Source organism: Polypterus senegalus, chromosome 1, assembly GCF_016835505.1.
Source record: "Polypterus senegalus isolate Bchr_013 chromosome 1, ASM1683550v1, whole genome shotgun sequence".
Lineage (NCBI taxonomy): Eukaryota > Metazoa > Chordata > Cladistia > Polypteriformes > Polypteridae > Polypterus > Polypterus senegalus.
The window spans coordinates 271,346,759-271,364,451 of NC_053154.1; the positions used below are offsets into that span (position 1 = coordinate 271,346,759).

General features: G+C 35.1%; 1 protein-coding gene across 1 annotated transcript; it reads left to right on the top strand.

Annotated features, from left to right (window-relative positions):
• Positions 1 to 5,099: 5,099 nt before the first annotated feature.
• LOC120542051 (growth/differentiation factor 2-like) lies at positions 5,100 to 10,446 on the top strand. Its single transcript, XM_039774162.1, has 2 exons — positions 5,100 to 6,085; positions 8,477 to 10,446. The coding sequence occupies exons 1-2, from the start codon at positions 5,767 to 5,769 to the stop codon at positions 9,361 to 9,363; spliced, it is 1,206 nt and encodes a 401-aa protein (XP_039630096.1). The 5' UTR covers positions 5,100 to 5,766; the 3' UTR covers positions 9,364 to 10,446.
• The last annotated feature ends 7,247 nt before the right edge of the window (positions 10,447 to 17,693 follow it).

The following is a 17,693-nucleotide window of genomic DNA, read 5'->3' on the forward strand; positions in this document are numbered from 1 at the left end:
ATTTATTTATATAGCACATTTTCATACAAAAAGTAGCTCAAAGTGCTTTATATACTGAAGAAAATAAAAATAAAAGACAAAATAAGAAATTAAAATAAGACAACATTAGTTAACATAGAAAAGGAGTAAGGTCCGATGATTAGGGTGGACAGACAAACAGAAAAAAAACTCCAGACAGCTGGAGAAAAAAAATAAAATCTGCAGGGGTTCCAGGCCACAGGACCACCCAGTCCCCTCTGGGCATTCTACCTAACATAAATGAAATAGTCCTCTTTGTAGTTAGGGTTCTCACAGAGTCACTTGATGTTGATGGTCATACAGACTGCTGGCTTTTAATCTATTCATCATTGTTGGAACATCACGGTGCTTTGAGTAGATGGTGGTGGCGCAAGCCACCACCAAAAGGACACCGGAAAAGGAAACAGAAGAGAGAGTAGGGGTTAGTACAGATTTTAGAGCCACCATGAATAGTTATAATGAGTTGGAGATATAGAGTATCAGGATTTTGATTACAGTGAAATTATGAGAAAGCCATGTTAAAATAATGTGTTTTCAGCAGTTTTTTAAAGTGCTCCACCGTATCAAATTCCTATTGGCAGGTTATTCCAGATTTTAGGTGCATAACAGCAGAAGGCCGCCTCACCACTTTTAAGTTTTGTTCTTGGAATTCTAAGGAGACACTCATTTGAGGATCTGAGGTTACGATTTGGAATATAAGGTGTCAGACATTCCAATATATAAGATGGGGCGAGATTATTTAAGGCTTTATAAACCATAAGCAGAATTTTAAAGTCAATCCTGAATGACACAGGTAACCAGTGTAGCGACATCAAAACTGGAGAAATGTGTTCGGATTTTCTTTTCCTAGTTAGGATTCTAGCAGCTGCATTCTGCACTAGTTGCAAACGATTTATGTCTTTTTAGGTAGTCCAGAGAGGAGTACATTACAGTAATCTAGTCGAATGAAAACAAACGTGTGAACTAATTTGTCAGCATCTTTCAGTGATATAAGAGGTCTAACTTTAGCTATGTTTCTTAAGTGAAAAAATGCTGTCCTAGTAGTCTAATTAATATGTGATTTAAAATTCAGATTACAGTCAACAATTACCCCTAAACTTTTTACCTCCGTCTTGACTTTTAATCCTAATGTATCCAGTTTATTTCTAATAGCCTCATTGTATCCATTATTGCCAATCACTAAGGTTTCAGTTTTCTCTTTATTTAACTTGAGAAAATTACTATTCATCCATTCTGAGATACAAGTCAGACATTGTGTTAGTGAATCAAGAGAATCGGGGTCATCAGGTGCTATTGATAAATACAGCTGTGTGTCATCAGCATAGCTGTGGTAGCTCATGTTGTGCCCTGAGATAATCTGACCTAACGGAAGCATGTAGATTGAGAATAGCAGCGGACCCAGGATAGAACCCTGTGGAACATCATATTGGATATCATGTTTTTTTTGAGTTGTAATTACCACAACTAACAAAGAATTTTCTCCCTGTCAGGTAGGATTCAAACCAATTTAAGACACTGCCAGAGAGGCCCACCCATTGACTAAGGCGATTTCTAAGAATATTATGATCAATGGTGTCAAATGCAGCACTCAGATCTAAGAGGATGAGAATAGATAAATGGCCTCTGTCTGCATTATATATATATATATATATATATCCCTAAAGAGATACAGTATAGGAATATGTATTATATGTATTATATATATTATATTATTATAATATATATTAATTAATTTTATATATATATTAATTAATAATATATTAATATATTACATATATTATATGTATTATATATATATATATATATCCTATATAGATATAGGGATATGTAGCTAAGATAGATACTTTGTAGATAGATAGATAGATAGATACAGTTGATATTTTTGCTATTACAATAGCTAGTTAGGCTATAATATAATATAATATAATATAATTTAGTCTAGAAATTAGGACAACCCAGCCACAGGCAATGCACAAACCAGTGTGTTTCTTCATGCCGGTACCAAGCCCAGATGAATGGGGAGGGTTATGTCAGGCAGGGCATCCGGTGTAAAATTTTGGCAAATCAATATGCGGACAACAATACAAATTTCCATACTGGATCGGTCGAGCCCCGGGTTAACAACGACCGCCACCAGTACTGTTAGCCAACAGGGTGCTGGTGGAAATTGGGATACTGTTGGCCGAAGAAGAAGAAGGAGAAGAAGAGGGGGAGGATGTGTCCGGAGGCAGGAGGAGAAGAGGAAAGTAAAGAGAGTGGAACTGAGGGTAGGAACTTTGAATGCTCGCAGTATGACTGGAAAGGGGAGAGAGTTAGCATATATGATGGCCAGAAGGAAGGTTGATATATTGTGCGTGCAAGAGACTAAATGGAAGGGGAGTAAGGCCAAGTGGATTGGAGGTGGATTCAAATTGTTCTATCATGGTGTGGATGGGAGGAGAAATGGGGTTGGAGTTATTCTGAAGGAACAGTATGTCAAGAGTGTTTTGGAGGTGAGGGATTTCAATGGGCATGTTGGTGAAGGGAACAATGGAGATGAGGAGGTGATGGGTAGGTAGGGTGTCAAAGAGAGGAATGAAGAAGGTCAGAGGATAGTGGATTTTGCCAAAAGGATGGACATGGTGTTTCCTTTCAGGGACAATATAGCTCCCTTGTTGGAATAAGTTCTTTTGTAATTGCGGCGTTTTAAGTAACGGAAAACTATATAGATATGATATTAAAAGGCAATACCTCTCCCATAGTCATAACGGCGGTAAAACTCACATAAGACAAAATAATAGTATGACAATACCAAGGTGGGATCTTGATCTATACAGTCTGCCATTTTTCGTCACTGCGCTGGAAGGGTTTTCAGGACGGATGACGATATCACCCATCTGTCCGTCGGCTTCAAAGTGTTTGGCTGCTGTCCAAGTCTTTTTATACTGTCTTCTCCATGTGCAGGCCCCCACTTAGTTAAATAGTCCATTTCCAAACAAGGAAAGAAGGTTTTGTGCTGACTTTTAACAGAGGACAAAATAGAATACACCTGTCTTTAGGCTGACTATACATTCCTCCAGCTGTCTTAGTCTATCTTGTCCTATGCTTGGTCCAGCACTTCTAAATGCTGACAGCCCCTGTCAGGAAGTGCAATGGATTAGCAAGGAGGAAGTAAGGACAGCTGTGAAGAGGATGAAAAATGGAAAGGCCATTGGTCCAGATGAAACACCTATGGAAGCATGGAGGTGTCCAGGAGAGATGGCAGTGGAGTTTTTAACCAGATTTTTTAATTGAATCTTGGAAAGTTTCTTGGAAACTGCCTGAGGAGTGGAGAAGAAGTGTACTGGTGCTGATATTTAAGAATACGGGGGATGAACAGGACGGACTGCAGTAACTACAGGGGAATAAAATTGATGAGCCACAGCATGAAGTTATGGGAAAGAGTAGTGGAAGCTAGGTTAAGAAGTGAGGTGATGATTAGTGAGCAGCAGTATGGTTTCATGCCAAGAAAGAGCACCACAGATGCAATGTTTGCTCTGAGGATGTTGATGGAGAGGTTTAGAGAGGGTCAGAAGGAGTTGCATTGCATCTTTGTGGATCTGGAGAAAGCATATCACAGGGTGCCTCAAGAGGAGCTGTGGTATTGTATGAGGAAGTGGGGAGTGGTAAAGAAGTACGTAAGAGTTGTACAGGATATGTACGAGGGAAGTGTGACAGTGGTGAGGTCTGCGTTAGGAGTGACTGATGCTTTCAAGTTGGAGGTGGGATTATATCAGAGATCGGCTCTGAGCCCTTTCTTATTTGCAATGGTGATGGACAGGTTGACAGACGAGATTAAACAGGAGTCCCCATGGACCTGAAGTTTGCTGATGACATTGTGATCTGTAGCGATAGTAGGAAACAGGTTGAAGAGACCCTGGAGAGTTGAAGGTTTGCTCTAGAGAGGAGAGGAATGAAGGTCAGTAAGAACAAGACAGAATACATGTGTGTGAATGAGAGGGAGGTCAGAGGTATGGTGAGGATGCAGGGAGTAGAGTTGGTGAAGGTGGATGAGTTGAAATACTTGGGATCAGCAATTCAGAGTAACGGGGATTGTGGAAGAGAGATGAAAAATAGAGTGCAGGCAGGGTGGAATGGGTGGAGAAGAGTGTCAGGAGTAATTTGTGACAGATTGGTATCAGCAACAGTGAAAGGGATGGTGGTCTACAGGACAGTAGTGAGACCAGCTATGTTATATGGGTTGGAGACGATGGCACTGACCAGAAAGCAGGAGACAGAGCTGGAGGTGGCAGTGTTAAAGATGCTATGATTTGCACTGGGTGTGACGAGTATAGATAGGATTAGAAATGAGTATATTAGAGGGTCAGCTCAAGTTGCACGGTTGGGAGACAAAGTCAGAGAGGCAAGATTGCGTTGCTTTTGGCATGTGCAAAGGAGGGATGCTGGGTATATTGGGAGAAGGATGCTAAGGATAGAGCTACCAGGGAAGAGGAACAGAGGAAGACCTAAGCGAAGGTTTATGGATGTGGTGAGAGAGGACATGCAGGTGAAGGGTGTAACAGAACAAGATGCAGAGGACAGAAAGCTATGGAAGAAGATGATCTGTTGTGGCAACCCCTAATGGGAGCAGCCGAAAGAAGAAGAAGAAGTCTAGAAATTAGGACAATAAAAGAAAATACTGCAAAATATACAAAGTACTTATTAAAAATGACAATAGCCAATAAATAAATAAAAATGTAAAAATACATTTTTAAACATAAGCATGAAAGCTATTTTATATATATCTGCCATGTCCATATATTTTATTTTTTCCATTACTTCTCAAATAAGTTATGTATACTGTATATATCAACTCAGATCATTATACTAACTGAATTATATCAGTCACTCTTTTCAGCTTTCAATAACAATGCCTCTTCATCAACTTAAAGATAGATAAAATGTTTTCCAGTAAGAATTAAAATATTATATGTCACATGTTAATTTGTTTTTAATGAGAAAGGCATACACAGTAAAAACCATGTCGTCTATGTAAGACTCAAGGGTAAAATCATCCTGCAAAAAAGGAAAAGTAGTGGCTTTAGAAACTGGGCACACACATATACTAACACCAAATCAAACAGAAGTTCATTTTCAGAAAAAACTTTTATCAGGAATTGAACCATTTCATTGCTTCCCTAATTAAGATAAATCGACTACACAAAACAGGCATGGTTTCCCTGACACTTGTAGCATACTGTACATTTTCAAAGCACTTAAACAAGTGATATGTTTTTCAAATTACACATGTATTTCATGACCAAACGGACACATCCTTAAGTTAATTAGACTTACTTCATAACCTATCCTATTACATCATGTGGGAACCTATAAAATGCAGCAATAAAATACTTGCTCATGTCTTTGAACATCAAGAAGTGGCTGTGAAATAGGAAGGAAAATAATTAGCTGATGACCTTGTACTTTAGGGCATCTGCCTCCCAATATACAATGTCCTCTGTTAATCCACATGCGTCTGTCAAATGTTTATAGAATCTTCATTAACTACAACTCTTTCAAGATAACAAATCCAAACGCATGGAATCAATGTCCAAGATAAGGAAAACTGTATTTTGGTTGACAAGAGGCTGCTGTTTGCAATAGATTGAGACAGAGAAAGTAGAAACACTTTGCTATTCAGGACGTCAACTGTCAAGCGTTTTATATGTTTGTAATGTTTCTTTAATTTCAAAGGGAAAAACTGAGATAATATATGTCCTCAATTTATCAATGCAAACAACAATGAACTACTTAATACTAATCCTCATATATACAGCCTTCATTGGCTCCATAAGCTGCAAACCAGTTAGTGTCAAGAGTAAAGCGATACAAGACAGAATTCGTTTATTGTACAGTGCTTCAGAATTAGAAGTTCCTTTTGGAAAGAACACATTTTTGAGGAATTCAACTGCTAAAGTTCAAAAGAATTCATCTGGAGTCCAAGGGAACATTGATCCTGTTCAGTTAATGCTTAATCTGTACAACCAGTTTGTATCAGCAAGCTCATCAATGCCTCAATTTAACACAGTTCGAAGCTTCACAGCAGAAGGTGAGTACAATATGACAAGAAAAACAAAATCAGTAATAAAAATTTCTGTATCTTAAATTAGACTTTAGTGACAGTTATTCTTCAGAATTACTCTTTGTAAAGACAATTCAGTGATTAAAAAAAATCCAGTTAAATATAACTTACAAGTATAGTTTACTAAGAAGGAACCTTGTATTATTTTCTGTTTCTTACAGGTCATATACTACACCAGAAACCTTCTTTATATCCTGAATTAAGATACACACTGATAATTTTCATTAGTTTGTTATTTTTTTCTTTCAAATTTTAGATAAGCAATGTTTTTAAAAACATTTGAAAACTATTTTTGTTTAATTTTTTAATATGTTATAAAATTAACTGCAAGAACTATATTAAATGTGCAAATACTAAGTGCTGACATACATTTACTGCAATGACAAATGCACAATAAAACACAATGAATACTTTGATTATCTGCTTGTGACTTGTAGTGTATAATGTAAGTTTAAATTAAAATGGACTGAATAGAATCTAAAAGACGTGTTGGCAGTCATTTGACTTTTACACATTTTAAAAATACCTTTACCAGAAGACTAAAAATTATTTCAAAAACAATCCTGTGCCTCTCAGAAGGCATTTATCAAAAAAAGACCACCATCTAGTGAATTGAAGGACTTTTTCATTGGAAATGATATAACTAGGATTCACATTTCATAATTCTTAATACTAATTAATATATGTCTTAATAGTAAAATTAAAATTACATTACATTCCCCCACTACACCTTCAACAAACCTACCAAGATTAAAAGGGTAGCATCCACTACCTTTACTACATGGCCAAAACATTCCCAAAAGGTGTGAGAAAGCAGTAGAGAACAATGATTTTCATTAATATATTGCAGGGTTTTTGTGATGTTTTCTTAAATCAAAATCCATTGTTATAAAATTTCTGTTTTTGTATGAAATTGTAAAATTGCTTTGTACATTCACACAATGTTGAAATGACAATTATTCATTAGCTTTAGCTTTGAATTTTTGCAGTAACTTTTTAAACTTTTTGCTATTTCTTTCACTTTTTGCACCTTTCAAGTATTTCAACTATTGACATACCTAAAAATTCGATATACTGTGCTTGAAACAGAAGATTACTGATGTGGTGTGAATGGTTATGAGTATATGCATGAGTGAAATGTGTGATGGATTGGATTGATTCCTGCTTCTGGTGTTTCTGACATTGGCTCTGTCCTCTGTAATTTTTAAATTAAGATAACCAATATAAGACAAATGTAGGATTTTTATATTAATGTTTCTCTAAAAAAATTAAAAATAACTTTATAGTATTTAAAACGTAAAGGACTAATGTACTGATCCACTTTCAGAGAGCATCTTGAATGAAACTGGCTTGGTTACTGAATGAATAAATACATTAGTAATATGTGCTATAGTGATTCAGGGCAGCATGGTGATGTGTTGGCTTTTTTCAAGTCCCAACCTGGTTTTGTTGAGTTTGCATGTTCTCTCTGTCTCTGCATAGGTTTTTCCCCAGGTACAGAGTGACTGTGAGTTTATGCACAAGTGTTTCTTGCTGTAGACCAATGGGCTCAGTCCAAGGCTTATGCCTGAATCCAGATTGATGATCCAAAAGTGGATGAAACAGGTTTGAAAACAGATGGATATACTGATTGAAAAGTAAAGGCCTTCATTTAAAAAATATAATTGAATAATTTTGTAACATACATTTAATAAATATATTCTTTAAATCCTCTTTGAATAATACAATTAGCAATCAGTTCAAAGAAACATTTTCATATTAGATTTATACTCCTAAAACAGAACACCAGTCAAATACATTAGATAAATTTTAGCAATTTTCTACTTTCAATTATCTTTTTAGAGAATGGGATGACACACTGTACTCTAAAACCATGGACTACAAATTAGATATGCATGCCCTTTTCCTACATATTAAGAAATTGATTCATGCTTAAAATGTGGCAACACAAAGAAAACTAAAAAAAAGTAGGTTACAAAGTGCAACAATTCTGAAACTGGCATGTCTGTTATCTGAGGACTCTGTATCTTTATTTGTAAGGGGATGAACAGACACTAAAATATAACTGAAGAAAGAGTATTGATATATAATAATGTCCAAAGGATAAGTGCTACCATTCATTAGTAAGATTCTGAATCTTATTGTTTTTTGCAGTGTCTCACCAAATACTGCACAATGGAATGTTCACATATCATATGTACTCTTTGCACATATAAGAAGTATTCCTAATTTACAAATTAGTGTGTACTAAAAAAAAGCATTGATGCAGTTCAAGTTTTATGAAAAATGCTGGAAATTTAAAAAGAAACCAAAAATGACTGTACATCTGTTCTAATTTCATATTGTTTTATTTTCTAGATGTTGTACTATTTGGAGCTAATGGCAGCAAGGCACATTACCTGCTTCTTTTCAATGTTTCTGTCCCTTACCATGAACACATTACTGTGGCTGAGCTGAGACTTTATACTTTGCATACCAAAGGTTCTGAATGTTCAATCCAAGTCAAATACACAATTAAAATATATGATATGCAGAACCAAGGAAATAAAACCAGATTGCAACTGCTGAACTCAAAGGAAATAGACGGGGATTTAAATTCCTGGATTTCATTTATAATTACAGGAGGTGTTAAGCGATGGGTAGAATTTGGTCAGACAACTAATACTCTTCAAGTACACATTGAACAAAAGGACAGTGAACAGCTCAAGTCTGGATGTTTAAAAATCAGCACAGGTTTTAAAAATAAAAAGTTGCCTGTGATTATACTATTTTCTAACGATCCAAACAGTCAAAAGCAAGAGAAAAAGATTAATAAACAAATGATTTTCAAAGAGGAAACACGTCTTTTACAAGGGGGAAAGAATGGAACAAGGAATACGGTCGATGTGAGTAAGGTATTGAATAGAGCCAAACGTAATATAGCACACAATCATTGCAGAAGGACTCCACTTCATGTTAACTTCAAGGACATTGGATGGGATTCTTGGATAATTGCCCCAAAAGAATATGATGCATTTGAATGCAGAGGCATATGCCACGTCCCAATGACTGATGATGTCACACCGACTAACCATGCTATGATACAAAGTCTGCTACATATTAAATACCCCAAGAAAGTACAGAAGGTCTGCTGTGTTCCTACAAAGCTGGATCCAATTTCTTTACTTTATCGAGATGAATCTGGAACAGTGACACTTAAAAATGCGTATGAAGGGATGAAAGTGGCTGCATGTGGATGTAGGTAGTAGCTTTTAAACTGTGTTCTTTGCTACTTTGTGTAAATCTGTAGATTAATAATGTAAATTGGCGTTTGATTTATCATAATATGTACAGCAAAACTCATTTACATTAACACATTACAAACATACTTAAAATGACAAAGTCTGAAATATTTTTGATATTTGATAAATATAAAAATATAATTAAAAATACTACAAAATCAATAGTTTTAGCTTCCATTAATACTAAATTGTAAAAGAATTACAGGCTGCTTTATAAATGTGTAATGTTTAATAAATGATTAAATACATGATTTTAGAATATGTAATACATTGTGCAAGTTGGAGATAAAAAAGGCTTACCCCAGATTCACTGAACACCAGACATAAAACAATTTTGGAAGAGGCACAAGTCCACCACAGGGCACACTCAACTGGTTTAACATCGCCATTGAATTAGCAGACACATTTTTCAGTAGTGTGAAGAAATCTGGACTACTCACAGAGAAATCAACACAACCTCCAAGAGCTGTGAGGCAACAAACATCATAGAAACTCAGTTGCAACTAAAGTAATGCAAATAAAAACACACACAGAACAGGTGGGCATTTAGTGAATTGAAAATGAAGGAAATAATGAATGAATAATCGCTAATGTCAGTTCACTTAGGGATTTTTCTTAAATCTACACGGTCAACAGATGCTAGTTTATTTGCAATAATATTGCAGTTTATAAAAGGGCAAAGTTACTATGATCTAATAATTTCTGAAAACCTTAACAATACTGCGCTTATGACACGTTAACCAGCAATATCAATTCCCAGTGTACAGAATACTAGCATTCTTGTCCTATTCCAAGTCACACATCCTGGGAACAGTGTCTCATAGGAATGTTCAAACTTTTCTTAAAAACATTGAAATTAAAAAATAAATAGAAACCTATTCTTCTTCTTGCAATTTCCTTTAACATTTTAAAAATTATTAAACCTTTAAGTAAGTTTTCTTTTCAATTCAGTTGATCCAGTTTCTTAATTTGTTCACTTCTATTCAGGTTCATATTGGCCTGGAGCTTGTTCAAGCTCTATCAGGTAGAAGGCACAAACCATTCATGGACAGGGCACCAGACAGTCTATTAAGACAAGTTTATGGTCAATTTATGCTACAAAGACTGGGGGAGAAAGTACACACTCTTGCTGTTAAAATGTTGCCTGTATGTCCTGAGAGAAAAGGAAAAATGGGTCTAAGGCCATAAAGGTTGAGAAACACTGCTCCAAGATATGTAAATGTTGTAATGCAGTGAGAAAATGAAACTGTTATCCTAAAGTGGTTGAGGAAAAAAGAAAAGGCAGCAGCTGCTACCTTTGATGACATACAGATTTTAAACTTGCTTTTATGTAAACTTTAATGTGAGCACTGATGAAAAAGTCTGGAGCAGCACTCTGTCTGATGGGGTTTGTAGTCTCCATTTCAGTAGTTGCACAAGGGTGCAGATAAGATGATTGGGGGGCTGCATATACCATCTTTACTGGATCAGTTGTGCAGAACTGACTACGTTTACAGCCACAGCTCCTGGAAAAAGCTTACTAAACACATCTTTTCTGAAATTTAGCTGAAATTTGCTCCTTTCACTTTGCTTCTGCAGGCAGCCTTTATTTGAATAAACCAGCACGGTCCAATTTTACGTGCGATCACTGACAGCACTTTGGAGAAACAGGGAATGTTAGAATGTCCTGCTCACTAGAGCATTATTAAACACAAATGTCAACAAATATAAAAAACACATGTCGGTTAACTTTCTTTTTTCCAAATGTCAATCAAATCAGTCAAAACATTTGAGAGATTTTGCATTTTTAGTTTTTCTATTATGCATGTGGAGGGTTTAATCCATAAATATTGACATATTGATATGTACTTTCATAGTGAATACCTACTGGCTTAGATGTACCATCCTCCAACATTTCAGCTATTTAGCTAAAGGAAAATAGGGTTTTAGTTGATGAGTGCGTAAGTAAGAGAGTGAGTTAGTCAGTCAAATTAGAATTATAAATAGACATAGATTGTGAAAACAATGGCTCAAACAATGAATTTTCCTCATGGATTTCTAGGATGTCTCTCTCTCTCTCTTTCTTCATATGCTTCTCTCACCTGTGCTTTTGTGGTCATCGTCAGTTTACTTAAGATTAACAAAATGATAGGAACATTCCAGAATAAAGTAAATGACTAGCTAGGTCAGCTCATCTAGTTGTTTTCTGGCACTTTTGTTCAGCTTGAAACATGCTATCACACCTCACAAAACTATCTAGGCACCTGTTACTATTGAATGAATAGAAATCAACAAAATAACCATAATTTACTTTTTATAGTACTTTTCATATTTTAAAATTCAGCTCAGAGTGTTCTACAAAAAGTATAAATCAAAACAGCACATAAAACATTTAATAAAGATAACTATCATGTAACTGACTGAGATTTTTGGTTCTTCAGAAATATTGCTATAAAATAGGCTGTAAATTACTGCTTTCATTTCAGTATCTGATTTGAACTCAACTTAACAAAAGCAATTAAACTTATTAAAATAATATTAAACATATTAAACAACTCAACTCATATGTGTTTCAAAATTTTGTGTTCAATAAACTGAGTGAATTGTAACACATAACGGCTACCCTCAACACCGAACTGGAAAAGTGACAATGGAAGGATAGAAAAGGTAGAGACATTTATATGAAGTTAAGAAGATAGGCATTAGTCTTCTGTACAGCCATTAATTTAAAGGGCTTTTTGAAAGATAATGTCTAAAAGCTCTGGTTCTTTAGATGGGACACAGTACCTCTAAGAGTGACAGATATTTTGGTAAGGTAACGTAAATTAAATAGGTTCTTGACTTGGAAAGTTAGAAGAGACTCATGATTTATAATATAAGGGTGTTAAAAGACATAATGAAGCAAAACAAATAGTATTTTATTGGGTGTCATTTAAAAGAAATCAAGTGTGTACAGAAAACTACAATATGGTAAGCATATGTGGAACTATTCTAGATAAAAGGTTTTTAAATCATTACTATACATTGGAGGACCAGACTTTAGCATCTCTAAATATATTTTTTCACATTTTTATTGGTATTCTCCTCTCTAACGCTCATAATGATCAAAATGAGGTTTGAACATGAATATGAAAAAAACGTTCAAAAGACACTTGCTACACTATAGATAAGGTCTGGTATAGCCAAAGACTTTAAAACAGCTCCTATTGAAATGTATTCCAGTGCTCTGCAAAACCTGCTGTAGATAAAACCAAACTGAACAACTTAAACATGTTAATATTATGAAGCCACTGCAAAACTTTTTTTGTTAGCTTATATGAATAAATGTAGCCTTTTATAGCCATGTTATGTAAAAGTTTGTGCATAGCAAAACTAATACTTTATAAAAGAAATTCATATTACTGCAACTCATTCAATTATTTTTAACTCTTTTTAGAGAAGTATTTAAATAAATTGTAGAAAATCATTTTAATTATCTTTTCTAGTATCTTATCCTGTATATTTTAATATGCAATTCTTAAATGTTGACAGATATTTTTATACTTATTTAATATAAGCATTTAGCAGTGTATGATATGAGGCCACTATCAAAAAACACAGAAAATTGTAAATGAATCATTCCTACTAAAAACAGTCTTACCATCACACAATGCAGTTTCAGTCCTGGATGAAACCTAATCCACACTTAGGATTGGATCATGGGGAGCTTGAATGCATCCTTGCAGCATTTGGTGATAAACAGAAAGCAACCTCAGACAGGTCAACTGCAGGATACACATATGGACACAGACACAGTCAAATTTGCAATTTTGGATGCAAGAAAAAAACTGGAGTAAAAAGAGAGAAACACAAAATACCAGAAGAACATGAAAATTGAACATTAATAGGAGAAAAAGAGACCGACTCTTGGAGTGTTATGGCAGGAGTCCTATTCACTGTCCCATCACTCCAACTACAAAGAATCCAATCTTGATCAATTAAACATAATAATACTATCAATGAGTTTATTGAGGTCTGTAATGAACTAATTTAAAATTGATGGATAAACTGTAAGATGAATATCAAACAAAACAAGGAAAAAATTGGATAAATGGAAATAAGCAATTTCACAAAACAGAGGAGCTGAACAGATCATTGTTTTACTATTCAACTCCATCGATTCCTGTTCCAAATACAGTATGACCAGGTGCGCTTAAGTCTCACATCATGAAGACCTTTGAAAGGCTGATCTTGGACTATATGAGTCCTCTGGTGGTAGATCACCTGACCCACTGCATTTTGCCTTTCAGACAAAGATTAAAATGGAGGATGCAATTAACTATCTGCTCTACAAAGCTTATTCTCACCAGGACAAAGTTAGCAGCACTGTGAGGATTATGTTTTTTTTTTTTATTATTACTTCAGTTCATTCAATACCATCCAGCCATCCCTGTTAAAAGGTAAGCTTAGAGATACTGTATGCATGTGAGTGAGCCTGTGTTGACCTGGATACTGTACTGTTTGTCAGACAGATCACAGTTTGTGAAGCTCAATAATTGTGTCTTTGATTTGGAAGTGAGCCACGCGACAAGGAACAGTTTGTCTCCTTTTCTCTTTCTCAGCAGACCTCAGACTATAAATATAACACCAGGTTGTGTTATTTGCAGAAAGTCTCAGATTATTCTACACTTATGGGGTGTACTAATCAGGGGAATGTGACAGAGTATATTAGTCAGATTGAGAATTTTGTTTCTTTTTGCAGAAAGAATTGTCTGCAACTAAACATCAGCAAAACCATGGAACTGAATATTGAATTTCACTGCACCAAACAGCCTCTATATCCAGTTACTAATCAGGGAGCGAATGTAGTGGTGATGCACTCCTACAGGTAATTGGGGGTCCACATCAATGACAGGTTGGACTGGTCTAATAACACAAAGGAGCTATATAAGAAAAGATACTGTGTTCCTTTGATGTGGGAAGAGACACTCTTCACATATTCCACAACTCTGTAATGGCCAGTACAATTTTCTATGCTGTGATGTGCTGGACTGGTAATAGCAGTTCAGCAAATTAACAAATTAATTAAAAGGGTACGGTTGGATATGGGACACACTCTGGACTCCCTGGAGGTAGTAGCAACAGAGATAATTAAAACAATACCAATTGTCATTATTTACAATGTCACACATCCTATCTCTGTCACACTAACACTGAGTACTTTCAGCCAACAAATTATTCAGCAGAAGTGTGTCAAGAAATTTTACTGAGCCTCCTTTATACCAACAGCAATACGTCTATATACAGTAATTCCTCGACTGCCAAGTCAGAAACTTTCTTTCTTATAAATTGTCATCCTTTTCAGTCATTATGGTGTGTTCAGACCATAAATTGAGGAATATACTGTATCTTTGTATTTATTTTTAATGAGCTATTGTAAAAAGCCAAAATTCTCGCCTAACCATAACAGTACCTGCAACTAATCTAGTAACAAAATCTGTCACCCTTTTCCTGTGGTGCAAAAATCATAACCTTTTCTATTATAGTGCATTTAAACTATAGATGTTAACATACTGTACTGTACCACGACAAAAGAATGAAAAACTAGGTGAATTAAATGTTTACTGATTTTATGATGGGCTATGGATAGTCAGCAGCAAAGCAACTTTATCATAAATATATTTACTTAGATGCCACCATGGGGCAATAAATTAAGAACGAATGACAAGGTATACTTGTTTGATTTTATTTCAATTATCAGGTTAATGAACGTTGCATCTAAAGTTGTTTAAAAACACTGCACAAAATATAAGTGAACTTCCAGCTCAATGAATAAACAAAAACGTTTTGCCAGTTATACCAATCTAGATTGTCAAAAGGTACTGGAAACACACCTGAGTTACGGAAAAGGACTGGAAGACCTTAAATAAAAGAATAATATCCAAAAACTGCAAAGAAAAAAGTGAAATTATTTATATTGTGGACCTGGTCAAGTTAATGGCTGTGAGTGAAGTTGTTAAACCTGCCAATAACTTACAACGGCTCTTAGCTGTCAAATAAAATCCAACACCACTCATCAGAAGATGATTTGAATACCTCTGGGCTGCTGCAGCTGTGGAATGTGAATTGAACTACAATTACTATTAATCACATTACTGCAAAATGATTTTACATGCAAGTCAGTGGACGTTATCTCTAAACGCATTAGTAGTAACCACTTAGGACAGCCAAATTCCCACTATAACCAAAGTAATTATGTCAGGAAACAGAGACAAAATAGTGGAGTTTAGGTCATTTAATTAGTGAGTTGCCCTTACTCCTCAATGACTCCTATGCTAACATGTGAAGAGTGACAGGGCAGGAACTACTTCAGGATGAGGTCCCAGTTCATAGCAGGGCAAACTCATTCTTATGGTGGGCAGTTTAAAGACGTCAGTTAACCTAACCTGTGCCTCCTTAGGAGGAGAACCTGGGGTAAAATCCAGAGTAAGACAATGGTACTAACCAGTGTGCCATCTTACTACATTTGCAACTGATTACTTTGGATTAAAACTAACATATTTAATAAAATAAAAAAAATGCTTTTGATAGAATGATTAGATATCTTCATCAGACTTTATGAAATACTCCCCAAAATTCTGTTGGTGCTTACAAACTAAGCAATTTTATTTTATAGATACTGTATGTCGATTTTAAATGTGTAACAGTTGATCTGGTGAAGCTGATCTTTTTTTGTTTTAAAAGAAAAAGTCACAAACGTGACTTGCTGCTTTGATGAATCATTTTGTTTTTATATGATGACTCCCTTAAATGTGAAGTATAACTCTGTTTAGAAAACCTTTAACTTTGACTCATCCCGAGAGCTTTAGTGCAAAATCCTGAACTCGTTCCTCAACTGCTGTTTGGTGGATGTATTTTTTTGCATTACATCCACAAAATGACTTTTCCAACCCATGTGGAATTGATAGATGGGGCTTTCAAAGGAGCTTTGGAAACCAGCTATGAAATATTCTGGGGATGAGTTTAATATTCAAATCATGATTGAAATACTACAGGAATGTGTTATTAAAAAGGAAACTCACAAGAAAAACCAAGATAAACAATATCACTGTTTCCTCTGAAGGAGAATGACTGTTCTGCACATGAGAAAGAGAAATTACAAGAGCTACATCAAAACACTTAAAATATTGGCTACATTTCTCTTGAAGCAAAATTTAGCAATTATTTTACATAAAAATTTGATAAAAAAATAAATCTTTTTTTCCCCCTAAAACATACAGGGGTTAAAGTAAGAAAAATTCCTAAGCCTGAAATTTTGGAACAGAGGTTGTTAACTTTGGAACAGTGGTTATTACAAAAACTTCCAAGAACCAAAACAATATGAATATGAATTTGTACAAAACATTTTATCACATAAATTATGTAAACAATGAACACATTTCACATGCTTCCTGTGGCTACACATTTTAAGTGCTGAACACATTTCAATGAACACATCCAATGATCACATTTCAAATGTTTCCTTTTGCTATGATAAACATATATTAACAGTGTAATGACTGAAATGAAAAAGAAAAAAAATTGCAACATTATCTTAGTTTGGCAAACAGTGAACAGCTTTAAAATGCTTCATTTTTTTGTTCATAGCTATAACCATAAACAAATCAGAGTATAATATCATAAATACATAAAAAACAGATTTCTGGCAGATCATGAATAATGATAATGAAATGATTAATTAAAATAACTGCACAATATGCAACATTCATACCCTTAAACAAGTGAAGTGCACAATCAATCCAGAAAATGCATTTCAGTCCCTATGTGGCTTTTTACACCATAAAATGAGTGACTGATGTATGTTGGTCGCATGCATGGTCTGGCAAAGACACAGTGGCAGCTGTGGTGGCTGTCTCTCTTGATAATGATGATGTAAACTGTGAAAACAAAATAGTTGCACAGAACATTTTGATTCGTGTCATGCTATAGCAGTACCCTTTTTCCCTACTCCTGCTCTACTACAGCTTTTTAGAGCACAAAGTTTGGAAACAAGTAGTAGATTTGTTTTATTTGTGATGCCAAGTGACAAGGGGTTGTCTTTCACCCCTTTCCCCCTAATTAAGCCCATTGCCATTTACCTTTAACATCTAGTTCTATTACACTTTGTCTTCTGCATCCTTAAACAACTTTGATTCGCCCTCTTCTGCGGAGACTTTAAATGGTGCTCACAATATGGTCACAGCAACTCACAGAAAACAGCTTGTTGCTGACTGCTTAACAGTCTAAGCTACTTGTACACCACTGGTATTTGAGAAAATAATACCATATGGCTGTTT